This window comes from Glandiceps talaboti, chromosome 10, assembly GCF_964340395.1.
Source record: "Glandiceps talaboti chromosome 10, keGlaTala1.1, whole genome shotgun sequence".
NCBI classification, from domain to species: domain Eukaryota; kingdom Metazoa; phylum Hemichordata; class Enteropneusta; family Spengelidae; genus Glandiceps; species Glandiceps talaboti.
This window is the reverse complement of record NC_135558.1, coordinates 9,215,968-9,240,886: the sequence shown is the minus strand read 5'-3', so window position 1 is coordinate 9,240,886 and position 24,919 is coordinate 9,215,968. Positions and strand designations below refer to the sequence as shown.

Here is a 24,919-nt window from a genome sequence, read left to right as displayed (position 1 = left end):
CAAGTTTATTGTGGATTAGTCTTAAGATATGACATTCAAGCCATGCTATCACAGCTTTGATTCAGAAGTCTGGTAGGGCTGAACAATATAACATGATATATTTTACAGTCTTGCTGTTGATCAAATGAGTGAATAAAAGTCAGAATGAAGGAATGCAATTGCCCATTGTAGTACATCATTGATGTGTCAGCGGAACTCTAGGATTTGCCTCCACGTAAATTGTTCGACTCTGTGATTAGAAATGTTCATTACCAGTAAATTAATGTATTTTAATGCCGGAGCTTAGCACCTTAATTGACTTTTAAGTTCATCGAGTGGAAGTATTAGCTAACACCTAGACTGAATAGGTGATGTTTTTAGTAAGTCGAATTATGATTATTGTTCAGACCACTGAATATATGAAGAAAACGTAAACACCAAGTTGATAAAATTTCAAATGCTGGGATCCATTGCAAAAATGTTACGGATGTAATAATACATATTAAGGGTATATACGACTCAACAACTACATTTATACACATTTCATTCATCATTCACTTCATTGCATCGAGAAAATGGGACAGTATTTCGATATCATGTAATATATTTGAAATTTGAAATTTGTGTGTGGCATCCTAGGAAGCCATACATTACAGATTCATGGCTTAATACCAGAATCATGAGTATATGTATGGTTTCTGGAATTAAACTTTATGCGTTTAATACAGTAGTAAATTAAAGTGGCCATATGGCTGGGGATTCGCTATTTATTTTTGGATTTTTAATTTATAAAACAATTTTATCACAGCTTCCTAGTTGGAAAATCAATGTGAAATAACATAAAATTAAAGTGAAACAGCATATGCAAAATACTTGTTTGTAAGTCAATACATTGCAAAAAGCTAAACAATGTGTAAAAAGTTTGTTATTGTATGTACAATAACAAACATTTTACACATTTATTTTTTTTTTTTGCAATTTATTGAGTTACAAACAAGGACTTGACATATGCTGTTTCACATTGATTTTTCAAGTAGGAAGTCATGATAAAATTGTTTTATAAATTAAAAATCCAAAATAAATAGCGAATCCTCGTCCATATGGCCACTTTAAAATATATGCATTTAATACAGTAGTAAACTGAGAGTTGGGATTTTTACTTTATGGCCAATATGCAGTTTACATCATTACATAATGTTGTGAATATTTGCAAGTCATGCCTAGTTGTTTTGCAAAGATGTTCAGCTATATGTCGTATTATAACACATACTTGTATGTATCTATATACTAGATATATCTGGTGTATTTTAGTTTTTATGTTGTTCCTTCAACAATGATGTACACGTATCCTTCGCAGTCAGTGGATGACATTGACAATGTCGTTTCACTCAACCCATGACAATGCTCAATGGGGTCTGTATTCAAAACTAAAAATTTATTCAAAGCTAAAACAAAGTAAAATTTTTAGGACTATTTCATGTAGCGATTGCTCAATCCATGTAGATACTGCAGTAGTGAAGCAATATCATGGTTGAATTAACCAAAAACCAACGTCACATACCTTGAGATCCACCTTCCTGCGTCATTGATCATGTAAAGATGCAACTCACATCATCTGACACAGCCCGGTAGATTTAAAATCGTGAACATTCGTTTAGGAGGAGGGGGAAGGGGGTTTTGTCTTAAAACGAACAAAGCTTGTGTGACAATGTGCGATCCTCCCTAACTGATTTAAAGTTAGTGTCACAGAAATTTAAGGCACCACAAAAAGCCTACGGTTTAATGGACACCTGTCAATTTTTAACCTGTCAGAGACGCTATAAAATTCTTATGCCCCACGGTCATAGTGTTCATTCAGTGTGACCTGTTTCACTAGAATTCACATACTGCTTGTACTTTTATGGCATAGTGCTTTCTAGTCTTGCAGTAAGACCTCCGATCTGCACTGAATGTTGTTGAACAAAAGCCATGGACGGCGGTACCTCTGGCGTGGAGCACCTTTTACACTAACCCGAGTCTACATGAGTCTTACAGTTACTGAGTTAGACTAGGTATTTTCTACTCTCTCAGTAATACAGAGGATAAACTCCTAGACTTTGAAACTAATGCTTTTTATTTTGTCACTATTATCATCATCATCCAGACTGTAACCTTGGCTGGAATCAAGAGACCCTCTTGTTGGCTGCGTCAATGTTCTAGCAGGCTGGATTATATAGCGCCCTCAGTGGTAGCCTTCCCTTTCCTTTGAGCCTAGCTGTTTTCCCATGATAAATTTTATGCAGCCATTTCATATATAATTTTTCTTAGTTTTGTTGTTTTTTTAGACAGGAATTGCATTTACAAGTTTATTGACTGACAACAAATATATGAAATGATGCATGGCTAAAATATATATTACTTTTATTTCGCCTGTTTTTCTTCAATATGACATTTCATATCCTGCCGAGTGTCCATGACAACCATCTAGTATTCAACTTCTGTAGTGTCAAGCATTTGCTTGTTTTTTTCCCATTCATTGACGTATTTAGTGTTTTTGCTAAAGTGTGGTAACCCTGGTAACAGACATTGGTAAATGTGGTAAAACTGGCACAGTTCCCATACATTTTAATGTAATTTTTGGTGTGGAACACCAATAAAATGACTGGGGAACTCAGTTAAGTTTTACCGCCCTTAAAAAAAAAAACACTACAAAAAAAAAAAAAAAAAAAAAACCTGTATTGCTGGAATTATTTATTTAAAAAAATTATAGTCTTGATTCATACATAAAAATAACACCTCTAAAGATCAATTAAATTGTTTGGCCATTAGACTGCCAAATAGCCTAAAAATTATCTTGTATTTATTTATGTATATACTTTGTCATTTAGTTGTAGAAACTAAGTCTTGCAAATCACAGCTCAAACGATGTAGATTTGGTGGCCTTGAGGTTGCCGGATAGTATGCTGATATATTTATTACATTGTATGTATTTATTTATTTATGCATAAATGTATACATTTATTTATTTGAAGAAAGCTTATTCTTGTAAATTAATCACTGCTCAAAAGATATGGATTCACTAGCCTTGAGATTGGCAAATCGCGTCATGTTGTTGAAATAATTATGTTTAAAGTGAACACAAAATGTTTTTGCTGCTTTCAATTCTCCATGACTTTCAAAAAGTTGTTGCAAAACTGAAGAGTAGATTTGATATGGTTAAGTTTTTTTTGGTACAAAATGATATTTTGATTTCACTTCAATAACATTAATAACATACAACTTTCATCAAGTAACTGTTGTTTTCACAAAACTGAATGGAAAATTTAATCTTAGACCAGTAAAACTAAACAATATGTGTGTATACAAATAAACAAATGCTATTACAGAATGTCATGACATGTCAGTACAAGCGTGGCACACTCAGGGTATTTTCATGCCCGTACTTTCATGAGCATAACTAGTTAAAGTTCAGTAGAAAACACTGCAAGCATGATTGTAAATACCCCCAAGTACCCACACTGGAACTCACTAAAAAGCCATAAAGAAAAATCAGTATTGTGGTAGAAGTGAAAAATTTCTGTTTTCTCTGAATTGAAATATGCAAGCAAATATAAGAAACAGCTAGGTCAAAATATATAGTCTGCCAAATACAAAGTAGAACGTGTCAATGAATATTTTTCATCCATTGAACAATTTATCACAGGTCAGCGGAATAAAAGTTTCAAGCACAAAGTGATGCCGCTTATACTACAAGCCATAACTAATGAAGCGTACTTTGCATAGTAATCACATTGAAGTACCGTATGCTTGCATGCCTTGAAGTACCTTAGACTTGCAAAATTTATGTAGACAAGAATGTAGAAAAGTGGACTGACTGTACAATAGATACACATTTGTAGTCAAGCTAGGGAGTTTGGGTTGGGATACTGAGGAGTAGGATTATTTTTGACTCCCTAGCATAAACCTGATTTGTACTGCTATCATAAACAAAAATGTAGAAAAAGTGGTCTGTATATTGGCTACACATTTGTAGTCAAGCTAAGGAGTTAGAGTTGGGATAAGCTCTTTCGTGCTCTCGTGTTACAAAATTTACTAAATGTGTACGTATATACCATCTTCGAACTAGCATTTATTGCTTAAATAATGAAAATCCAACGTCCTTTCAAAAAGCTTTACAGACCCAAGGCATTGCATTATACCTGCTATTATTAAAGTACATATAAAATGTAGACGTGTGTACAACAAGGCCGCAGGGTATAGAATTATACGAAGCAGTGTTTGTTGATTTCACTTTCACACATCGTCACAGTTTCCATCACAAAAACGTCACGCCTGATACCTGTAATGCAAGAAAAAGATGAAAAATATACAATATTAATCATATGTAGCATAGTTGGTGGTGTGAATTTTGAATTTATTGTATTAAAGCGTCATGTCTTGGTTGTGATGCCTCAGGGAAAAATACTGCAGTGAGGTGGAAAGTTGAATTTCTTGCTGTGTTTGCTCAGTGCACCAGCAAAATGCAATGAATACTTCACACAGAAACTTTACCCTGGAGAATTACAAATCTGAAAAAGGTAGAAGGCCTTTAATTTTTTTAAAACATGAACTTTTAACATTGATTGTAGTACATGTAAATGGTGAGTTGTGTATATATCTACATATAGATGTTCACCATTGTTCAGATATTTTTGCTACGAGGGAGTTTTATGATTTTAAGATGTTCAGCTAGTTGCCAAAGACTAAATTTTGCACATTTTTGAGCCTGATGCACTTTCTAATGTACATGAGATATTTTAGCCACTACCCTGTACATATATTTGCATTTTCATTCTTGGCAAAAATAAGTGTCACTGACAAGTTCTATGATTACAGTATATATTTATGGACAGATTAATGAAAGATTTGATCTAAAATACATCATTCAAGAATTGGATGATAAATTTCAACACAGACCTGATTCAAAGCCATTTTTACTGGATGTATATTTCAAGACATATCTATTTGTTAGAGCTTTCTAACCTGTGTATTGATTGATTTAATTGTCTTCTGTACAGTGCCATAGAATATTACTTCATACTGGATTTTGGTGCTACCCAAATACTTTGATTGATTGATTGATTGATTGATTGATTGATTGATTGATTGATTGATTGATTGATTGATTGATTGATTGGTTTTTTGGTTGATTGGTTGACCGGTTGGTTGGTAGGTTGGTTGAATGACTGACTGACTGACTGACTGATTGATTGATGATAGATAGATTGACCAGTTGGTTGATTGATTGATTGATTGACTGACTGACTGATTGATCAATTGATTGATTGACCAGTTGTTTGGTTGACTGATTGATTGATTGATTGATTGATCAATTGATTGATTGATTTACCAGTTGTTTGGTTGACTGATTGATTGATTGATTGATCGATCAATTGATTGATTGATTTACCAGTTGGTTGGTTGACTGATTGATTGATTGATCGAGAATTTGATTGATATATGTCAATACTTTAAAATAGTTTTAAAACCAATAAACTTTCATACTGTATAAAAGGGTGATCAAACCATTCCTTTTAGAATCCTGTGTCAGATTTTCAAACTATATGTGATGACTTGACATGTACAGTCCACTGCCAGATCCACCGCCAGATCCACTGTCAGATCCACAGAATTAGAAATCACAGTCCACTCCATGTGCTACATATGCATTAATGTACATGTAGGCATGTATGTGAAATATTAAAATTGATCTTCTTGTTCTATTTTTACCATCTAGCATGATGTATAATATTATCACAGGTACCTAGAATTTTAAAATAACCATTGTTATCACTTTTTCAATTTTCTTTACACAGCGGCCAGTTACTCGCGTACGTTCACGGTCGGTGGGATCTGAAGAAGACGTGATAGAGGAAGAGGACGAGTGTTCGGGGTCAGATTCACCAAACGATGACGCACTCCAACTACCAGCATTCAACAAAGGCAATGAAAAATGCAAGAAAAAGAAAAACCTGTAAGTCACTTAGTTTGGCCAATCTCCTGTCACATGTCATCATACACCAAAGTTGTATCTAAAACAGTCGTTGAGGGCGCTAGGTTGTGTAAAGTAACAGAGCACTATAAACCAAGAAATTTCCACTAAAGACAAAAAAAATTTGTGTTCAAGAGTACAAAGTTTATCGAAAATCAAATAAATAGTCACAAAAAATATCTTTTGTATTTTAAGACAATGTATCAGTTTAGTATTTTGTAAAAATTAGTCTTTGAGAACTAGTTGAAGACTGATCATAAAATTTTCTAGTGGCGAGAATATCTCTGTCTACAGTATGTGAAATGTAGCCAATGGTACCCCAGTCATTTTACCAGGGTTTGGTCCAAATAAAATTATTGTAAACTGTATGAAAAACTATGCCACTTTTATACAATATCACCCATTCTGTTACCAAGGCTACACAACCACATCAAGACAACTGAACTCTCAAGAACTATCTCAAGGGATAATATGACTGCATTATTGGGCAGTGACCTGACCAACCCTTGTACTTCTTCAGTCTGTCAAAATTTGAAGCAAAATTGATATAGTTTTTTAATTTGTAACCAACCGACATCATTTTTAAGGTGTTATGATAAGAAACATAGAAGTACAGGTGTCCATGGTAACTTTCCTTAGGTTTACCAGTACTTCCTAAGATTATTGGAAAACCAATGATGTTTCCTTTTTTTTGTAGAGCAAAAGATATGAAAGAGAGACTGCGATTTCTAAGGCGGCGACATACAGACGGATGTTTGAAAGACACCGAGAAGCTTAAGAACCAGCTGAAGTCAACAACACATGCACAAGCTGTCAAGTGGAGTGAATCTTTTGAGTTCCTGCTTGCAGATAAATGTATGTTTGTTTGTTTTATTTTGTTTTGTTTGATAGTCAAATTAAGTGTTTCTACCAACAGATGTGTGTTTTTTGTTACATACCTCCAATGAATATCCTGGCAATTAATCCTTGGTTTCCTGGAACTTCATGCATTACAGCGAATTTCAAAATACCGTACAACTTCTCTATTTGATACAACCATGCAGAAGCTAATAAGAAACTAAACATATGATACCCCAGCAAGATTGAGTAAATAGTTTCTTGCTACATTGTGTCCAAATTAAATGAACTGGCATGCCACAATGTAGACATCAAATACAGCCGTCAAAACATTGGCACCTGCACGTCTGCCTCTTGTGGCAATGTTCGTGTAAATAGTTTATTTTATTTTGTCAAAATGTAGCAATAAATTTATATCTTGCTATACTAGTTTAGCATGTACAGTTTCTTATTGAGATCTGTGTGGTTGTATCAAACAGAGGCACTGAACGGTATTTTGAAATCCATTGTACCTACACCCTAAAAATAGCCTTTAAAAGTTTAAATGCATATGTGTTTGTTAATTTGTTGTTGTATACCTCCAACAAATATCTTGGTAATTAAATCTTTGTTTTGTTTGTTTGTTTGTTTGTTTATTCACTTGTTTGTTTGTTTGTTTGTTTGCTTGGATAGTCTGTACAAGTATTTCTGCTGTCAGATGAGTGTTTATGTGTGGTCTTACACCCTCAGTCAATATCCTGGTAATTAAATGTATACAATTATATGGTTTCATCATCTCCACCAAGATTCTCCTTTCAGATGTTTGTTGGTTGTTATACACCTCCAGTGAATATATCCATGCCTATATTTGTGTGTGTATAACACGTGTGTGTGTGTATTATTGTGTATTTCTTCGTTAACTCCACTGAGTTTCTATGAACCTTAAGTCCATGAATAATTTAGATAGTATATCAAATTCTGGGAGATTTTCATTTTATAATCTTGATACTCTTGTGTACCTGAAGAGTTCATGATATGTGGATTAACAGCAATAGATCCATCAAATCCTATCAAACGAATTAATCTTTCAACAGATTTGATAAAAGTGCTGTTCTGTGCCTAGTTATAAATTTATTCATACATACGTATTTTACCAAAATTGGCATCAACATTTATTGAAAATTTATAACATATTTGTTGAATATTTTAAAGGTAGTTAATATTACCAGACTGTATATATCTCCAAGGACCTGAAATAGGAAAAAAGATTAAACAAGTGCTATCTTTTGCTCAGATTTTAGAACCTGTAGGGACAGACAGGGAAACGAAATAGTGAAATTTACACTTTTTGAGAATTAATCTGAGATATTTTTGAGGAAACCATTGTTCAATAGAAGGCTTAGTGAATACAGATATATTTTTTTCATCATTGTAGTCAAAAATATAGTAAATTATTCTACACACGAAGGACTGGATTTGTGACTCCTCTTGATAAGGTTGTATTTCAATTTCTTCTGTGTGTATGTCATGTTTTTCCTTGGAGATGTTTTCCAAATATTCTGTGTTTGGGGGTCCCATCATAATCAACAGTTGACATAACATTATACAAGAATACGCAGTAAATCGATGTAATCTCACGGGATGGAGTTTGAGTTCTACAAATAGCACAATTTTCATTTGAGTAAAAAAGCTTATATCAGCTTGTGGCACTTTAGGTACTTTCACTCAACACAATGAGCTCAAATTGTGCCACTTTAATAGTACACCACTAATTATGCAAAGTAGCCATTGTATGTAAATCAAAATTACCATAACTCAAGTTCCTCATAATTTCTCTTCCTTGCTTAGATGGATTGGCATCTTTCCGGTCGTTTCTAAAGACAGAGTTTAGTGATGAAAACATTGAATTCTGGCTGGCCTGCGAGGAATACAAGAAATGCCGTCCCTCAAAATGGTCATCACGAGCGCAGAGAATTTACAACGACTATGTGGCAATCCAGGCACCGCGAGAGGTAAGTCACTTTTGGCTTGTGGTATCTGTTATTTTGTCATGAGTACTGCAGAAACGCTTGATTTTATTTACAGGAAAAATCCAGTCAGACTTATTTCTGCCTTTAGAACACTTGTATTGATTATTGCTATCAACTTATTTCAAATAGCTTCTCAGTAATTAATTCAACTTTTAAATCTTGTATAGAAGCCCTACTGCAGTTGACACATGTGCAGCCATTTTTGGCTTTTCCTGCAAGGGTTTATGGGAAAACCTCAAATAATGATGTCAGATATACCACAATCTCTTCATCTTGATACTCTTTGCATTTTATAATAATATGAATGACAGATTTTATTTTTCTCTCTGTTTTACAGGTGAATTTGGACTCTCACAGTCGCATGGCAACCATATCCAACTTGAGTAATCCTAACAAACACGCATTTGACCTGGCGCAGAAACGCATCCAGTCCCTAATGGAAAAGGATTCGTACCCGCGGTTTATACGATCAGAGTTCTATCAGACACTCATCAATGACAAACTAAAAGACAGTTCATGTTAAAATTTCACAATTCTAGACAAGTCTCAAAAATGTTTACTTTTTTTAAGATGTAAAATTCTCAACACCAGAGGGCGCTCTTCCCAGTTACAAATCTGTAATGTCACTTGTGTAATTCCTTTTGTTGGATATGAAAGAGTCAAGAGAATTGTTTGAAAATGTGTAACATCACCAACTTATAAGTGTTATGCAGTGTGTCTGAAAACATTGATAGGGTTCCACGTTCAACAAATTTCAAGCTTCAATGTGGCCATCTTGTTTCTCATATCAAGTGTGAATATAGAGGATGCTATTTCCTTTTCATTTCACAAGTACTTGTGAGTTTTAAGTTATACACCATAAGGAACATGAAACAGTACAAACAATTTTTGGAATTCAATGAATTGTCTGTATTTCCAGTTGTCAGAAAAAGACGTTTCTTGTCTAGCTCAGAGTTTCCACCCAATCGTATACCTGCATGCTACTCTTGACAGATTCATATCCAGAAGAGCGCCCTCAAGTGTTGAGAATTTTACAAACATTATTTTTTTTCAGACAAACTTGCATGTAAATATGTGCTTACAGTATATACCATGCATTCATTTTATGAAAGAAATATCCAGATAGAGTAAAGGCTTAATTTATATTTCCATCTTTAAGTTTTAAAAAAATCACATTCATTTTACAGTACTTTTAAATAGCGATATATATACATGTATATATAAATACAAAATTCCAAGATGGCTGACTTTATGGTAGCTTTGTTTCGATCTTTATATTTTGTTTGTTTTTTTGCTGCAACTAGGATCTAAGTTGTTGGCTCAGGTTTGAATTCACTAAATTCTACTTCAGGAAGTCACTTTTACAAAGTGGTGTGGATTTGATTTTTTTTTTTTTTTATGATAAGGATGTTAAGCTAACGCAAATATGTTTTAAACTGTCTTAATAGTATTCATTTTCTTCTCACGTAGTGCGATACCCCAAATTATCTTGTCAAGGCTCAGTATTTTGTTGACATCCAGCCCTGAAATTGAGGCTGCAACATTCTATCACATGTTCTTTCAGAGTTGTTATGCTTCTGAGTGAAGTGAACCAATGATTTATGATTGCGAACTACCAGAAGACTAAAGATCAAAATTTGTCAACATGAATGACAAGCAGTCTTCTTTGTTATGCAAAATAGGTCAAAGGTCAAACATTGCATATTCAAGGACATCGCATATATTCTGTTCATATGTACAGGTTGTGGTTCTTGATATTATGGTGCCATTTGGTCGGTGCGAAAACAGTAATATTTCATTTCTGAAATCTTATTTTTTAAGCGAATTTCTCGGTCCATGTTAGTCATCATGTATACACCGTTCAATGATGTTCACGGTGTACTGTAAACGGTGACAAGAAACCCATTTCCGGTCCAAATAACTATAGATATGAACATTTTCACATTTTTCCCTGATCCAGTTGCAAATGTTCCATTGTAATATAAGAACCACAAATCCTCTCTGACAAATGCAGTTTCTTTTCTTCAGATATTGACTCCACAGGAACATCAATCGAATCACTAACCATAGATCGATTTGTAAAAATTGTGTAGTTTTTCTTCTTTTTTTTTCAAACGGCCAGTGTATATACACAAAATTATAGAAAATTATTCATGGTTACATCAGACTGTATCGGCATCGGCAAAATGGAAAATCACACATTCCTTGCCACAACTTGAGGGATGAGTGTGCCATGAAAATCAGGAGTATAGCGCCCTCTGTGTTGGGTTTTGTAAGCTTAACGTTTTCAGAGAGCCAATGAAATAAACTCATCACCCTTTGATGGTTAGCTGCTGGTAAGAATTTGAGTTAGAACTACTGCAGATGAAAGAAAACATTCTTTTTGTACAGCTAGATCGAAACTAAATAATCTGTTATTTTTTTGTGTGCAATATCTGTGAAACAAAATGTAACTTTAAAAATGTGTGGCAGGATAGATATAGACTAGAAGTAAAGTGATAAATGGCAAGCTTTTCTATTCACAGCCTAACCAAAAAGTAATGACAAACTTCTCTAGTCAATGAAATAGTTCACAGCTTTGTACCGTTGTTGTATAAATACTTGACCATGACAATTACAAGTTTGGATCTTTTTATGACAAATTTTTATTTTCACCAATATTCACAGAGTTAGGGACTCCAGTCACTATTATTGTCAACACAAGCAATATGCATATATATAGAAATCAACATCTACCCCCCAGGTAGGACCAGTATTATACGTACACACAACAATGTCACACTCCAACCGTTGGTGGCGTTCTTCACTTTATCCTCCATTACACCTCAGATCACCAAACACTGCACTAGTGGTCCGAGGTTACATCATTAGAATTTAGATGGTGACCCAACAATCAGGTAATGACCGTTGGTGGCGCCCTTCATTATCTCCTGTGTGATCACACTGTAGAACGCCCCCTAGTGATTAGATGACCATAATTCAAGCAAGAAATACATCAGCATAATTTATTGTGTGTATACTATAGGTAGCATATTGTAATAGCATAGAACAATGTAAATTATTCAAATCATGGCAAAAAAAAAAAAAAAAAAAAAGTCGAAATTTTAAAAATATCAACGAGCAAGACTTGTTGAAGTGTAATTATTATATAGGGGACATTGTCATGCAATTTGGACCCTTATAGGGGTAACTCTTACAGATTGATTTAACTACAATTTAAGTTTAATCCAGGTGATTTTTTTCTGTGTTAGTTATGTAAAGATTTATGTAAAAAATTTGTTAGGGTAAGTAGTTTTCAAAAATAAGAGCGAAAATGTATCACCCAGTTGGCCATGTTCTATAAGGCTGTTATAAGTCTTCATCTTATTTTCTTTTGCTTTTTTGATTTAATGAAAAAAAGACTTGTTTTTTTCACCACCATTATCATATCAAAGAAACACCTCCCCTGTAATTCCTACATACAATGGAATAATCTGTACATACGAATGATTGGGTCATTCCAAAGTCATACAATATAGGTGTCACAGGGTAGCGATATGTTAAAAAGTTTAATTCATCATGTCAAAATGTTTAATTCAATCTTCCCTGTGATTTCCTCCTAATGGAATAGTCCATGTATAAAAAATGATTGGATTGTGCCAAATATTAGAAAAAAATAGGGGTCACAGGATGCTTTTACCGAACGCTTCATCAAACTCCACAGTACTTGACATCTTTCCAATATATTGTTACCATGGCGAAATGCAAATGATGTTAATTTGTAAATTCCTTCCTCCAATTCATATTTCTACTTCATCGAATCACTTCTAATTTGAAAAAAAGTGTGACAAATGGGTAATATATTTACATTGGCTATCACATAAATAATATCTCAGTATTTGCCAAAATATAACAGGGAATGTAGAACATAGAAAGTCTTCGTTTCTATCATAACAATTTTTTTTCTTCCTGTTTTTTAATTCACAATATATAACATCTTCCCACAAAGAAATCATATAAAATTGAAAAAAAAATATTAGATTTTCCAAAGTTTGCTTCACTATGACAATACAGTTTTACTGGTTTGAAGAACTTTTGGCAAATATGAGTTATAACAGCCAAATTTGCAATTTTCATTTTTTATGCTGAACCCACAGGAATGTAACCTTTACCAGAAAAAGCAATGGCTTGAATTTCCTGTATTTGAGTTAGATGTCAAATTGCTCATGTTTCAGTAATATGGTAATTACATACTCATGAGAGATGTAAGCTGTGATCCTTACCACAGCTAATGAGAATTCTGGCAAGCCAGAGTACATATTGCTGCTGAAGCAACCCTCTCAGCGGTATGTCTTGGATGGTGCCGTAAAAAGAGGCTGTGGTTTACGACAATGCTAATGGGAAATGTAAGCTATGATCCTTACCACAACTAAGGATTATCCTTGATGCTTATACATCAAGATAATAAAACATCAAAGTAAGTAATACGTAACCCCCCCCCCCCCCTCCAAATTATAAATTATGTCCCTTTAATCATCTTGTATGAAAATCAATCCATTCCACCCCCAACCCCCTCAGGTTACAGACTACAAGATACCCATTTACCATTTAATCAACTTGTACGAAAACCAATCCATTCTAAACCCCCCCCCCCCCCATCAACTTGTATGAAAATCAATCCATTCTAAAAAAACAACAAAAAAACTCCAAGTTACAGCCTATACCCCTTTAATTAGCTTATTCTACCTCACCTCATCCCAATCCATCCATTCTCATTCTTCTGCTCTTTGCAATATTGGTTAAAGGGAAACACTCCATGACTTTACTGTTTTTCTAACTTTAGATTAAAATGGAAATAATTTATTGTAAATATTACACTTGATACATGGTAAAAGCCGTACAGCAGCTATCACAAAATGTTTTTGCTAGACAAAGTCAAAAATTCAATGACACAATTTGATTGCTCTAAAAAATTATGAAATGAACTTATTTACATAAAAAACAAAAATCCTGGAGTGTTTCTCATACATTTCTGGCACATTCAAGATGAACCAGAAAAATTGAATTTACTTTTCAAACCAGTTCAACTTTCACGTATCCTACCATCCATGCAGCGTTGGTACAGTCCTAGTGTATGCCATTGATACAGAGCCACTCCATTGTTAAAAGGGGAATGCCACTCCAGGAAATAGAGACATTTTCATAAACTATGGGTTCTGGAGAGTCATTTCATGATTTTACATCACCTACAATTACTTGCGATTTCAGAGAAACATCAAGTTGATCTTGTGCATTCCTAGGGTATCTTGGCTATGGGCTATTGCATCATGGGAGATAGTGGAAATACATTATTCAATAGTTGATCACTGAATATTCATGAGTTCAAAATGCTATACACTTCAGTGTGAACAACTGTCATGAATACTCGATGTTCAACCATTGAACAATGTACCGGTACTATGTACATGTATTTCTGCTATCTCCCATGATGCAATAGCCCATAGCAAAGATACCCTGTACATGCACAAGGTCAACTTGATGTTTCTCTGAAATCACAAATAATTGTAAGTGTGATGTACAATCATGAAATGACTCTCCAGGAGCCAGAGTGTACGGCAGTGTCTCTATTTCCTAGAGTGGGGATCCCCTATAGGAGGTAGACAACATTATCACAAATGTAATTCTCACAACAGCTGTAAGAAAATTGTCATTATTAATTATGATTTCTTCTTCCAAATACGTATTTTCCCCAGAGGATTTGGCTCGTAACCTAGTCCAATTCCCTACTTCTCAATCGAGATAACTATTAAAAGATAATTATTTCATACAAAAATTTGTGTCAGTTCTACATTGTCTTGGTGTGTGTGTTCATACGTGAATGGTAAAAGAGGTAGTCTGTACAATACAACATACCATGCCCAATCTGATTAAAATCTGATGTGGTAAAAGTGGCTAGATGCCTTTATTTACCTCTATATGTACATCATTTTGTGTCGTTTGTTTTGTTCCGATTGTTTGGGTGATACAAAACTATCCAAGTTACGTCCAGGTTTCATGACACGTTTGTTTACAAAATTAACATCCTTGAAAATTTCAAAAACAGGAAAAAGTCCATTAAATGTCATTTGGCTGGCAGTGTAGTTGAAAAGTCTTCGATGCAAATATCTGTTGTATTGCTGATCCTTTCTGGATGTCCTGTATTGTCAAAGTAGTTTACAAACAGGACAGTACTTGGTCCTTAATCTTCGATGCAATTCAAGAAGTCTTTATGGTGTCAAATCTTACCTACAGTTTCAATGTTTTGCTTCCCCTTGATCTAAGTACTTCCACAAATTGTTGACGAGATGCATTGGTCCTGACAGCTAAATGGTTGAAGTGAGTACGACTTGCACGGTATCCACTGTCATGCAGGAATGCAACCATACGATTCGTTCTGTTGAAACAAAACAATTCAAGCAAGTGACTCGTACATATTTGTGGGCTCATAGCTGGTTTTTAACATCAAATTAAATTCTAGAATATTTCATACAAATTCAGAATACCAACATACATTTATATGTTCTGTAAAACTGGAAAAATTCACCAAGACTTGTTTTCGCTTTATTTGAGGTGCAATTGTTGAACTGCAATTTCTTGCAATGTACCACAATTTGATTTTCCCTACCCCATACTATGTGGCGACTAGTGTGTGCTCTCAAAACCAATTTGATGTTACCTATCCCTTACAATGTGGTGACAAGTGTGTAATCTAAAAACCAATTTGAGGCAACACTAATATACAGTTATTACTTGTGATACCAAATTTGGTGTTCCCCAATCCCATACTATATGTTGACCAGTGTGTGCTCTCAAAACCAATTTGATGCAATTTGATGTTCTCCTATCTCTTACAATGCAGTTATTGACTCACAAGAAAAGTCAGTTATTATCATTTAGACCCACAGTACAATATTATATCATTCTTTATAGGATGCACTGCTCTAAAGGCAAGCTTATTCTTGATCATACATGGCTATCAGTTACCATGCATCTGAAATCTAAAGTACATCATCATAAAATTCTGCAAAAAAATCCTGAAGTAATATCCTAGTTACCAATCAATCACAACACAAACATGTTCAGCAGTGAAACAACAGAAACATTTCGTTTCACTTGTGACCTCTGATCTCATGCAAATTAGCAAAATTCAAGATGGTTGCTGGCACACAAGTCATGTACATGATGTATGTGATATGCCTCCATTTGATTCAATTTTCTTGTAATCACTAAATTTCTGCTTCCTTTGTTTAGACCGTCAACAATTCAATTGACTAGGATATCTATCTCAACCTCCGTCCACTGTGTTGAAGGAAAGTCACTGAAACTCACACATCTTTGATCGTTCTAAAACACCCTGTCATTATCCAGCAGCAAACTGACCAATCACAGGCTTCCTTTTATACTATCAATGTTGACTGCTTTTCCAACATGGCTACCTCCGTCATTGAATTTAACTTCAAAGTCGTTGAAAGGTGTTTCGACATAAAAATATTGACACATCTTCAAAAGCAAAGTATTCAAAATATTCACAGTGGCAAGGCCATGTTTGTGAAAACCCTACAGATGGCAGAAAGTCAATTTGCTGTTGTAAACACAAAGATGCATCGCATTATTGGGGCATGTTGTCCATGGTAGCCAATCAGATTAACTGCAATGACTTTCCTTCAAGGTAGTTGACACAGAGATAGATATTGTAGTCATAATGCTTTGATTATTTAAGATGCACTAAATGACAAATGATAAAGAATTTTAACTTACTTTGGAGTGTTCATATCTTTTTGACTGTGTTTGTGTAAATCATAGTAAAATGATGGCTGTCCGTCAAACTCAATCTCAGCCGCGTTACTCTTGTCTCCGCCCCCACTGTCACTCATAAACCTTGCCCTCTTTTCAACATGTCCATCTCCACTAGTGTCCTCTAGAGGGCGCTTTTCACTTTCGCCACCCCAGCCATCTCCTGTTCGATTATCACAATAATCTCCACTCTCTTCTCGATCCGCAATACTACATCTGATGGCAAGTGGTTTTTTCTTGTCTGAACAAATGGCTTCACTCAACATAATATCAAGAAGTTCTTCAACTTGTTTGCTGACCGAAATCTTCTTCCCAGCTTCTTGCATATTGGTGATAAATTTGGCATTAAATATACTACCGCTCCTACAGTTAAGAGAAAAATCAAGCAAATATTACATAAATGAGGTGTAAAACTTACCCGACATCAAGTATGATCAAGAATGTGACCAAAAAAATAACAAAAATCCTTGTTCATGTCTACAACTTGTAAATTCTGTATTTGCCAATTTGAAGAATGGATCTCAGGTAGGAAAGAATCTACACACCAAGTCATGCGCTTGTGAGTCCCCCAGGTGACTGACCCCTCCAAACCCAGTGGCCGAGTTCCCCCCTCATCAAAGGCAACAGACCCCTCCAACACCAGTGGGCGAGTCCCCCCCCCCCCCCTCCTCCATCATATTTGTTGGATATTTGACACTCACCATATTGGTCCTAGCTCTACTGCTGTCACACCAGGAATATTCTTATGACAATCACACTTTAATAAAGTATAATTACTCTCTGTTCAGGAAAAAAAACAACAACAACAACTAGATATCATTCCCAATATTTTTCATATAGTGACCTGGGTGACATTTTAGGGTCTTCGATTCATAGCCCTTTTTGTCACCAGTAATTTTCCAGCTCCATGAAGTAAAATATTAGAGAATGGCGTAATTATAAATAAAGTAAAGGAAAAAAATGGGGAAAAAAATGACGATTCAGAATTTTTGTCTCATATACAAAGCACCACAGAACCAATGATGTAGGCGTGTGTGTTGTCATGATGTAGAGCCATGATATATATTCCATATTTTCTATTCAAATGTGTACTACTTGTGTTGCATATAGTATAAATGTCATTTATCAAAAGTGCATATATGGAATCATATGAATGTAATATCAAAAGTCAGAATATTTCCAGGAATTGTCAAAGTCATTTCCAAGGTGTATCAAACCAACAGTTCTCCAATTGTCATACTGTGATTGAAATTTGACCTCCTAAGTTTAGTCAAGTATTGCTGCAGTATTTCAGGAATTGATGGTTGATAATTTCATCAATTTCACTTTCCAGTGGGCAAATTTAATTTTTCGAAGAGTGGTTTGACTTTCAAGATCATTCTGGACGCGTGAAAAACCTGACTAAAAAGTAGATACATCAAAGTAACAATTACATCACAAATTCAATACTCTGGACCTAAATAATTATTTGACTGACTAAATGTTATGAACTCACCCAGAACTGAAGACATGGATGGATGATAAACCCGTTCTTCACAAAGTCGACAGTGTAAAAGTTTGTTGATTTGTCCAACACTGTTGTCTGCATGTTTGCCACCTCTGTGCACTCTTACTATAACCAGTATACAATGTTCCACTGCTGCACTGAGTAGGACTTCTATACCTTTGTAACAACGAGCTGCTGCCCTGTCAGAACCAAAACAACATATCATTGAGTCAGCCTACATCACAGGTACCTAGATTCGCATGAATGCACTAGTGTTTTTTTGGCAGTTGTATTTACATGTTTAACAACGATTAAAGGGATACAGTCTGTAAATTTATGGTCAATCATCAGAACTCTTGTTTGAAATACATTTTGATTGTTTTTTCTTCTATCTTGCATCTAATTTTGAAGTCTTCAAAAAATGAAAATAACTGCCAAGGAATATTTCTGAGACACAGTAAGTCCTGAGGCAAAATAGCAGTCTAAAGGGGTTTCTGGTAGGATTGATCATTATGTGTGTTGTAGTCCTTGCCCATTAAGGTGTAAGTCACAGCTGTATCCTAGTCAACCAAGCTGTATAAATGGGTATGTGGTAGGACAGGGGTTATGTTGTGAAGGTTATAATCCGTAATATCACTGTGGCTATGTGTTCTACAAACCATGCATTATTATCATTATTAGGCAAAAAAAAAAGTATTGTTTCTGGTCAGGACATTTTGACTAAAACATGACAACGTGATTTCTTTTCTTTTCTTTTTTTATTCTGAACAAACCTGTCACTTAATCTACTATTTATGACAGTTACTGTTCTTGTTATTTAGTACTTTAGAGCAAGTGTGTATGTGGGGCAGATGTCATTTGCTTGTTCATGATTGGCTCTGCAGTTGTGTTCACTGAAGTAGGGAGGGTTATTTTTGTGTTTCCCCTGGATCTGCAGATTGCACTGATGGGCTGGAATCTTTTTTTATAAAGACAGATGCGAGGGTATTTAAGTGATGTGCATGCTGACCAGGAACAATTCCTTTTTTTGGCCTTATATACGATTTCATATTTTAAAGCTCCACTAGCTGCACCTGGGGTATTTTTTTTCATCAATAACCAAATATATGTTTTCTACTAATTGGTCAGTTACTTATAAATAGATATTGTATCTGTTAATTAGTGGTCAGTATTATCTGTAGGTAGTGTAGTGACAAGTTTAAATTTTGAGCGAAGGATTGGCTTTGAATGTCTGCATTAAACCTGCAATAGTTTGTAACAGTAGTATCACTTTTTAATTAGACAGCCGCAATCTATTAACTGAAAAGTGATAAAATACCAATAATCAGACATTGTACATGTTAATCAGTGGTCGATCTTATCCATTAGTACTGTAACAACAGGTTTAAAATTGTGATCGCGGTTGAGGGCACTGATTTTTGGGTATGGACCTAAAAATCAATTTGATATGATTTATCAAGTATACAGGTACAAAAAGTATGTTCACCCATGGGTGATTCACTACTATTCAGGGTGTACGATATTACAAGTATTAAAGTTATTGTATCTAACAAAACATTTTCAAAAAAAAATCATTTTCAGTTACAGCTAGTGCATCTTTAAAGATTTCTCTACCTTGCAACAGCCTGTAGCACCATTCTTGTGCCAAGCTCTCTATAATATTCTGTTCTGATGAGATAGCCTCCATAGTTCCTTGCCGCCACATTCTCACTCTTACCAAACAGGGTACTTGTGTCTGTGGATGACACGGCAATGATGCCTTGGTTACGAACGTTACGGAATGCTGCCTCTAAGTACTGTACAGATGTTCCATATGGATCAAGATAACTGCAAACAAAACACACACAAAAAACAGTAAAAGAATTATTGGGCTAAGGCCTAAAAAAAATTGTGTGGGTCCAATTATGCTCAAGTTTAGAATAGGTGGGGTATGTAGATTTTTCATTTTATTTAAAAAAAAAAAAAATTTCATGTGTGTGTCGCTAGTTCAGGTAGTTATGTTTTCTGTTGTTTCTCATATGATCTCTGTGTTATTGATTTCTTATCATCAGATGTACAGCCATTACAGATTGGAAAAACGTTTTATGTTGATGTCAGTTTCTGCATCCACTATTCTTGTGAGACTTCACAACCATGGTGTTTACGTCATGTATAAACGTGTGATGTTGCACTTGTGAACATTCATTTAGGGGGAGGGGTAGTTGGAAGGGGGTTTTGTCCTAAACGAATAATGTTTGCTTATTGAGCTTGTGCAACATGTGCGATTGTCCCTTATATTTCTTGAAGTTGACCAAATTTTTAACAGCGCCCTCTCTGGTCAGATAATGAAAAACACAGCAAATGCCAAGATGGCAGAACTGTGTATCACAGGACTAAATAAAATTATTGTTTATCACTATGAATAAATGGAATGGGTCATAGTTTCCTTCTACAGCATCCACACTGTTAGTATGACTTGAAAGCATCACCAACACGTATGTACGCACTCCCACTTTTTTTCTGTTTTCTTTTTCAACCAACTGTCCCATGATTTTTAAGGTGTTACTGTGAAAACCCCAACATTAATAGTGCCACCCTTGCAAGTATTTAATTCCTCACAACTCTTGTTATTACTTACACAAAATCAAATGCTTGTTGATGTAACAAGACATTAGCATCACAATTGACAACTTTAACACTGTTGGTGCAATTATTGGTTTGTTCATCTTTCTCTCCCTGTACGCTGATGCCGTTTCTTTGACAGTTTTCTTGAATCAACTGCGTAGACTCTTTACAGACATCAGATATAGTTACTTGTACAGCGCCCTCACAGTGTTTGATCCACTGAAGGCCCGATATACCTACAAGAAGACGAAATAATGAAAAGCATGGATGACAATCACATGACTGTTTCATACGTTAGTGCGCGGGCATAGTATAATTGCTATATGCACTGTGGTGCAACACCGAAAACATGATTGTATACCATGAATGTAGTATACTACATAATGCTTGATTATATTATTACAAAATTTGTTGTTTCAGTAAACATAAGTCATAATAACAGAACCCAATCATCAATGATGCATGAATGCCAGTGCGGTATGTGCACTCAATCATGAAGGGCCTGCTGCTGCACTTTCGCATATTTCACCCATGATTACGGCCACAGAGAACATCGCAAACACTGACGCAAAAATACCAACGTACATCACACTAGCACTCATTCATTACTCACACATCAAGGATTTCTGTTACATACACAGATGTTAACTTATGACAAAGAGATTGCGTAAATGTGATGTCATCACCAGAGGTTTTCCCATAAACCCTGGCAGAAAACTTTTCGAACTGCGCTATGTCCAGGAGCAATATGGCAAATGCACTTTTTCAGTCACTGCTCCCAGGCTGTGGAACTCTCTGGATTCGTCTATTCGCAATGCACCTCTGTCCTCTTTCAAAGTATAAGTCAAAACACACCTCTTTCGAAAAGCATATTTCTCCAGCATGGCTTAATGAAAGTATTTTATTCATGATTGACACAATGTGTCAGTTTTATTAAACCGTTTTTATAGTTTATTTTTTTATTCTCCAATCATATAATGTGTATTTTTATCATGTGAAGCACACTGATATTTTTATGCAATTATGTAATGTGATATATAAGAAATAAATATTATTATTATTATTATTATTATTATTATTATTATTATTATTATTATTATTATTATTCATACAAGTTGGAAATAAAAGAATTTGATATGTATGTACTTGTATGCAACTAATAGGTATTCTTCACTCGTGTGTTGTACTTTACAATGTAATGGTTCAAATAACATGCAGTCCATACCTGTACCTCCAAATGCATCCAGACATTCCACAGGTTTCTCTTTCTCGGTTATAAAAGATGACAGCGCACACAACACCATTTCTCTGTTAAAATAAAGTTGAGAACGATGTTAGTATGAATAAAGCTAGTCCTGCTTGCATACAGAGTAATCCGGGACTCGATTCTGACAATTGTCGCTGTCAGCAATATAGACTCGTGCACCGCCTGTAAGCAGGGCTAGAATAAAACATAAGAGCTACTCTACTCCACTCTACTCTACTCCACTCTACATATGTATTCAGTAGACATTTTTATAGTCATAACATTTATTTAATTGTGCCTTGTTCTATCACATTATTATATTACAGTATGAATAAAGAAGTCTCGATGGTCAAATTTTGTCGTTCAGTATAATCATTATCATTATTAGGTAGCAAAAACAGCATGGTGACTCTGCAGGTCATTCTGCAATGTAGCGTTGATGACAAGGCTCTTATAGAAAGCTTAAGTATTATGACTATAGCTGATCATGTGAAAGCAATGTGATACTGGCTCCCTGGAAAAGTACTGGCTTGAAATATACATATCAAAGCACTGTACAGTAAATAAGACAGTGCATCACATAAAAGGAGAAACCCTTTGACTCGTAACAGAAATACAATCTCAAATTGTTTTGTGTCAATATCTTTTGAGAGACTTGTATTTTGTATTTCATTTGCAAGTGTTAAAAGTGAAACAAAACAATGACTTTGGACTTGCTATTCATTGACTCCACAGCTCATGAGTCATATTATTAGCCTTTTTTACAGTTAAATCAGGACAGTGTCACGGTGGGTGCTACTTCCATGGTTGAAATCTACATCGTCTTCTAGACAAATGGAACATGAATACTAGCGACAAATAATACGTGCATTCAATGGTTATTTCCACGATAGCATCAACTACATGCAGCTATATTCACATGGCATGCATTTTGTGCGTGTATGGTTTGTTTTGGCGAGTCTATTTACAGATTTTGACCTCGTTATTTACATATGACTATACAGAAAGTAAAAACACGTGTTCAAAGCATGTTCAGAACTTCACCTGTTCATCCGCATTTTGGGGTTGAAAAATGTACTCGTCTTTCCCGGAGTCGCATGGTTTGATTTAATCACGACTTCGATACCATTCTCTGTCGTGGTTCGTGCCTGAGACGACCCCGGCAGGGTGGGAGTAGCACATTTGTCGCTTGAACATGTACCTTGGCCAACTTCCGCCATGCTTTCAGAAAAGTTGAGTCCTCACCATGACCTCATGACCTTGAGCAACAGACAGGTGACCTCCAACCTCAACGCCGAACAGACTACAGAGGGCGTGCTATATGCCCATCAAGCCACAGCCGGCGCAGCGCAGTTTTTGTCAGTTACTTTTTGACACTTTATGCAAACTGTACTGTTTATAGACAAAAAGAGACCTGGCTTCTCTATGGAATACATTTCTTTTTAAGTTACCACAAATGAGGAAAACACGTGAAGATGTACACAGAAATAGAATCGTTCCCGTTTTACCTTTTGCATGCAAACAAATGTTTACGAAAGTTGACATTAAAATTTCAATTCTTACATAAGTCGTTTTGAGACTGCCAACAGTTGAATTTCACGTGTTGTTTTTTTTACTTTTGTGAAGAAATTGATTTTGATGATATATAACTGCCATCTACATTTAACCTTGTGTTTATCCTCATCTGTTCATTTCTGAACCAATAAATAATGATATATGTTCAAGCAACAAATATTCTCTTATTTGACACAATTTTGGTTTTTAATAAGAATTTTTTTTTAAAAAACGTTTGCTCAGAAAATAGGTCAGAATTACTTCGACCCATTGATATAGTACTCCAGACACAACCAAGTTAAAGTCAGTGCACTTCGTACAAAGTTGCAGCAATTTGAATTTCCCACACGAGCATAAATTACCCATAATTCCAGTAATCTAAAGGCTTTCTGTAATATATAATTACATGGTCCACATCTATATACAGACTAAACATGGAGACAAAGCGTGGAGTTAACTAGCTGAAACTGGTTTTATATTGATCCTTGTATGACCCAAATGCATGTAGAGATTTGGCTAGAGTGGAAACATTCATACTTTCCAAACACACTGGTATTACAATGAGTCAGAAGCTTCATTCAATAAATATAGGAAAAAATATCATGTAAATAGGTACGTGTACACAATGTACAGTGCTTGTGTACTTCCCATCTGTAGATTCTCTCACCAGTCCTCGGGGAGCATCACTATTAGCTGTTTTGCATGTACCAATATCTACCGAATAATTGTATCCTTGTACTGTTGGCCCCATAGGGCTAACCATTTGTTGACACATTACTGCCACTCCATGCCACGCCCAGAGGACTGTTTACCCTTGTTCAAATTCAAGCCTGATGATGGCTTAGTCGATCATCACAGTAACGCGCCAACAAATGATTAGCCCTATGAGGACCCACAGTACAATTATACAGTAGATATCGATGCATACAAAACAACCCTTCATGTGATGCTCCGAGGACCGAGTCTAATTTCCCATCCATCCATACTCATACAGGCATAGACCTTTTTTTTACTCAAAATTCATGTGTACTTTTATTGATAAAACAAATTAACGACACTGAGAAAAGTAAGAGTAAAAATACAATTGAAAGTTAATAATAAATACAGAGTAATGCAAGTTTTGACAAGTGTTGGTTGGAAATAATAGCAATAGTTTCTCTTTTCGAACTTTTCTTCAGCCATTAGTCTGTGATGCCACATGACAAAAACTGTCAATAACGAAAGTAAACGAAACGATAACCAAAAACAACTTTTTTGTCAATAAAACTTCCCACTGCAGCTCAGCAGTTTTTTAGATGAACTTTTTTTCCTGACTTTATTTACAGAGAGAGTAGCTACCCCACTTTGATGCAAAATGGAGTTTAATCTGACAATTAAACCAT

The 24,919-nt window shown here is 35.1% G+C and overlaps 2 protein-coding genes across 3 annotated transcripts in view; one reads left to right on the top strand and one right to left on the bottom strand.

Annotated features, from left to right (window-relative positions):
• Window positions 1–12,704, top strand: part of LOC144441366 (uncharacterized) — a 33,878-nt gene extending 21,174 nt beyond the window's left edge. The window contains exons 3-6 of the mRNA XM_078130923.1: window positions 5,814–5,971; window positions 6,687–6,844; window positions 8,654–8,817; window positions 9,173–12,704. Of these exons, the coding sequence (XP_077987049.1) occupies window positions 5,814–5,971; window positions 6,687–6,844; window positions 8,654–8,817; window positions 9,173–9,358 (666 nt within the window). The 3' untranslated portion in view covers window positions 9,359–12,704. The remainder of the gene's footprint in view (window positions 1–5,813; window positions 5,972–6,686; window positions 6,845–8,653; window positions 8,818–9,172) is intronic.
• Window positions 4,255–23,230, bottom strand: LOC144440875 (tRNA (guanine(27)-N(2))-dimethyltransferase-like). Of its 2 annotated transcripts, XM_078130312.1 has the most exons (9): window positions 23,028–23,230; window positions 21,963–22,045; window positions 20,751–20,973; window positions 19,748–19,960; window positions 18,143–18,333; window positions 17,349–17,427; window positions 16,612–17,010; window positions 15,100–15,247; window positions 4,255–4,297 (listed from the first exon to the last, which is right to left on the bottom strand). In XM_078130312.1, exons 1-8 carry the CDS (start codon window positions 23,201–23,203, stop codon window positions 15,100–15,102), a joined length of 1,512 nt encoding a protein of 503 aa, XP_077986438.1. In that variant the 5' UTR covers window positions 23,204–23,230; the 3' UTR covers window positions 4,255–4,297. The 2 variants fall into 2 exon arrangements, with proteins under 2 accessions (XP_077986438.1, XP_077986437.1); XM_078130311.1 differs by lacking the exon at window positions 4,255–4,297 and having other exon boundaries at window positions 14,810–15,247.
• Between the last annotated feature and the right edge of the window lie 1,689 nt (window positions 23,231–24,919).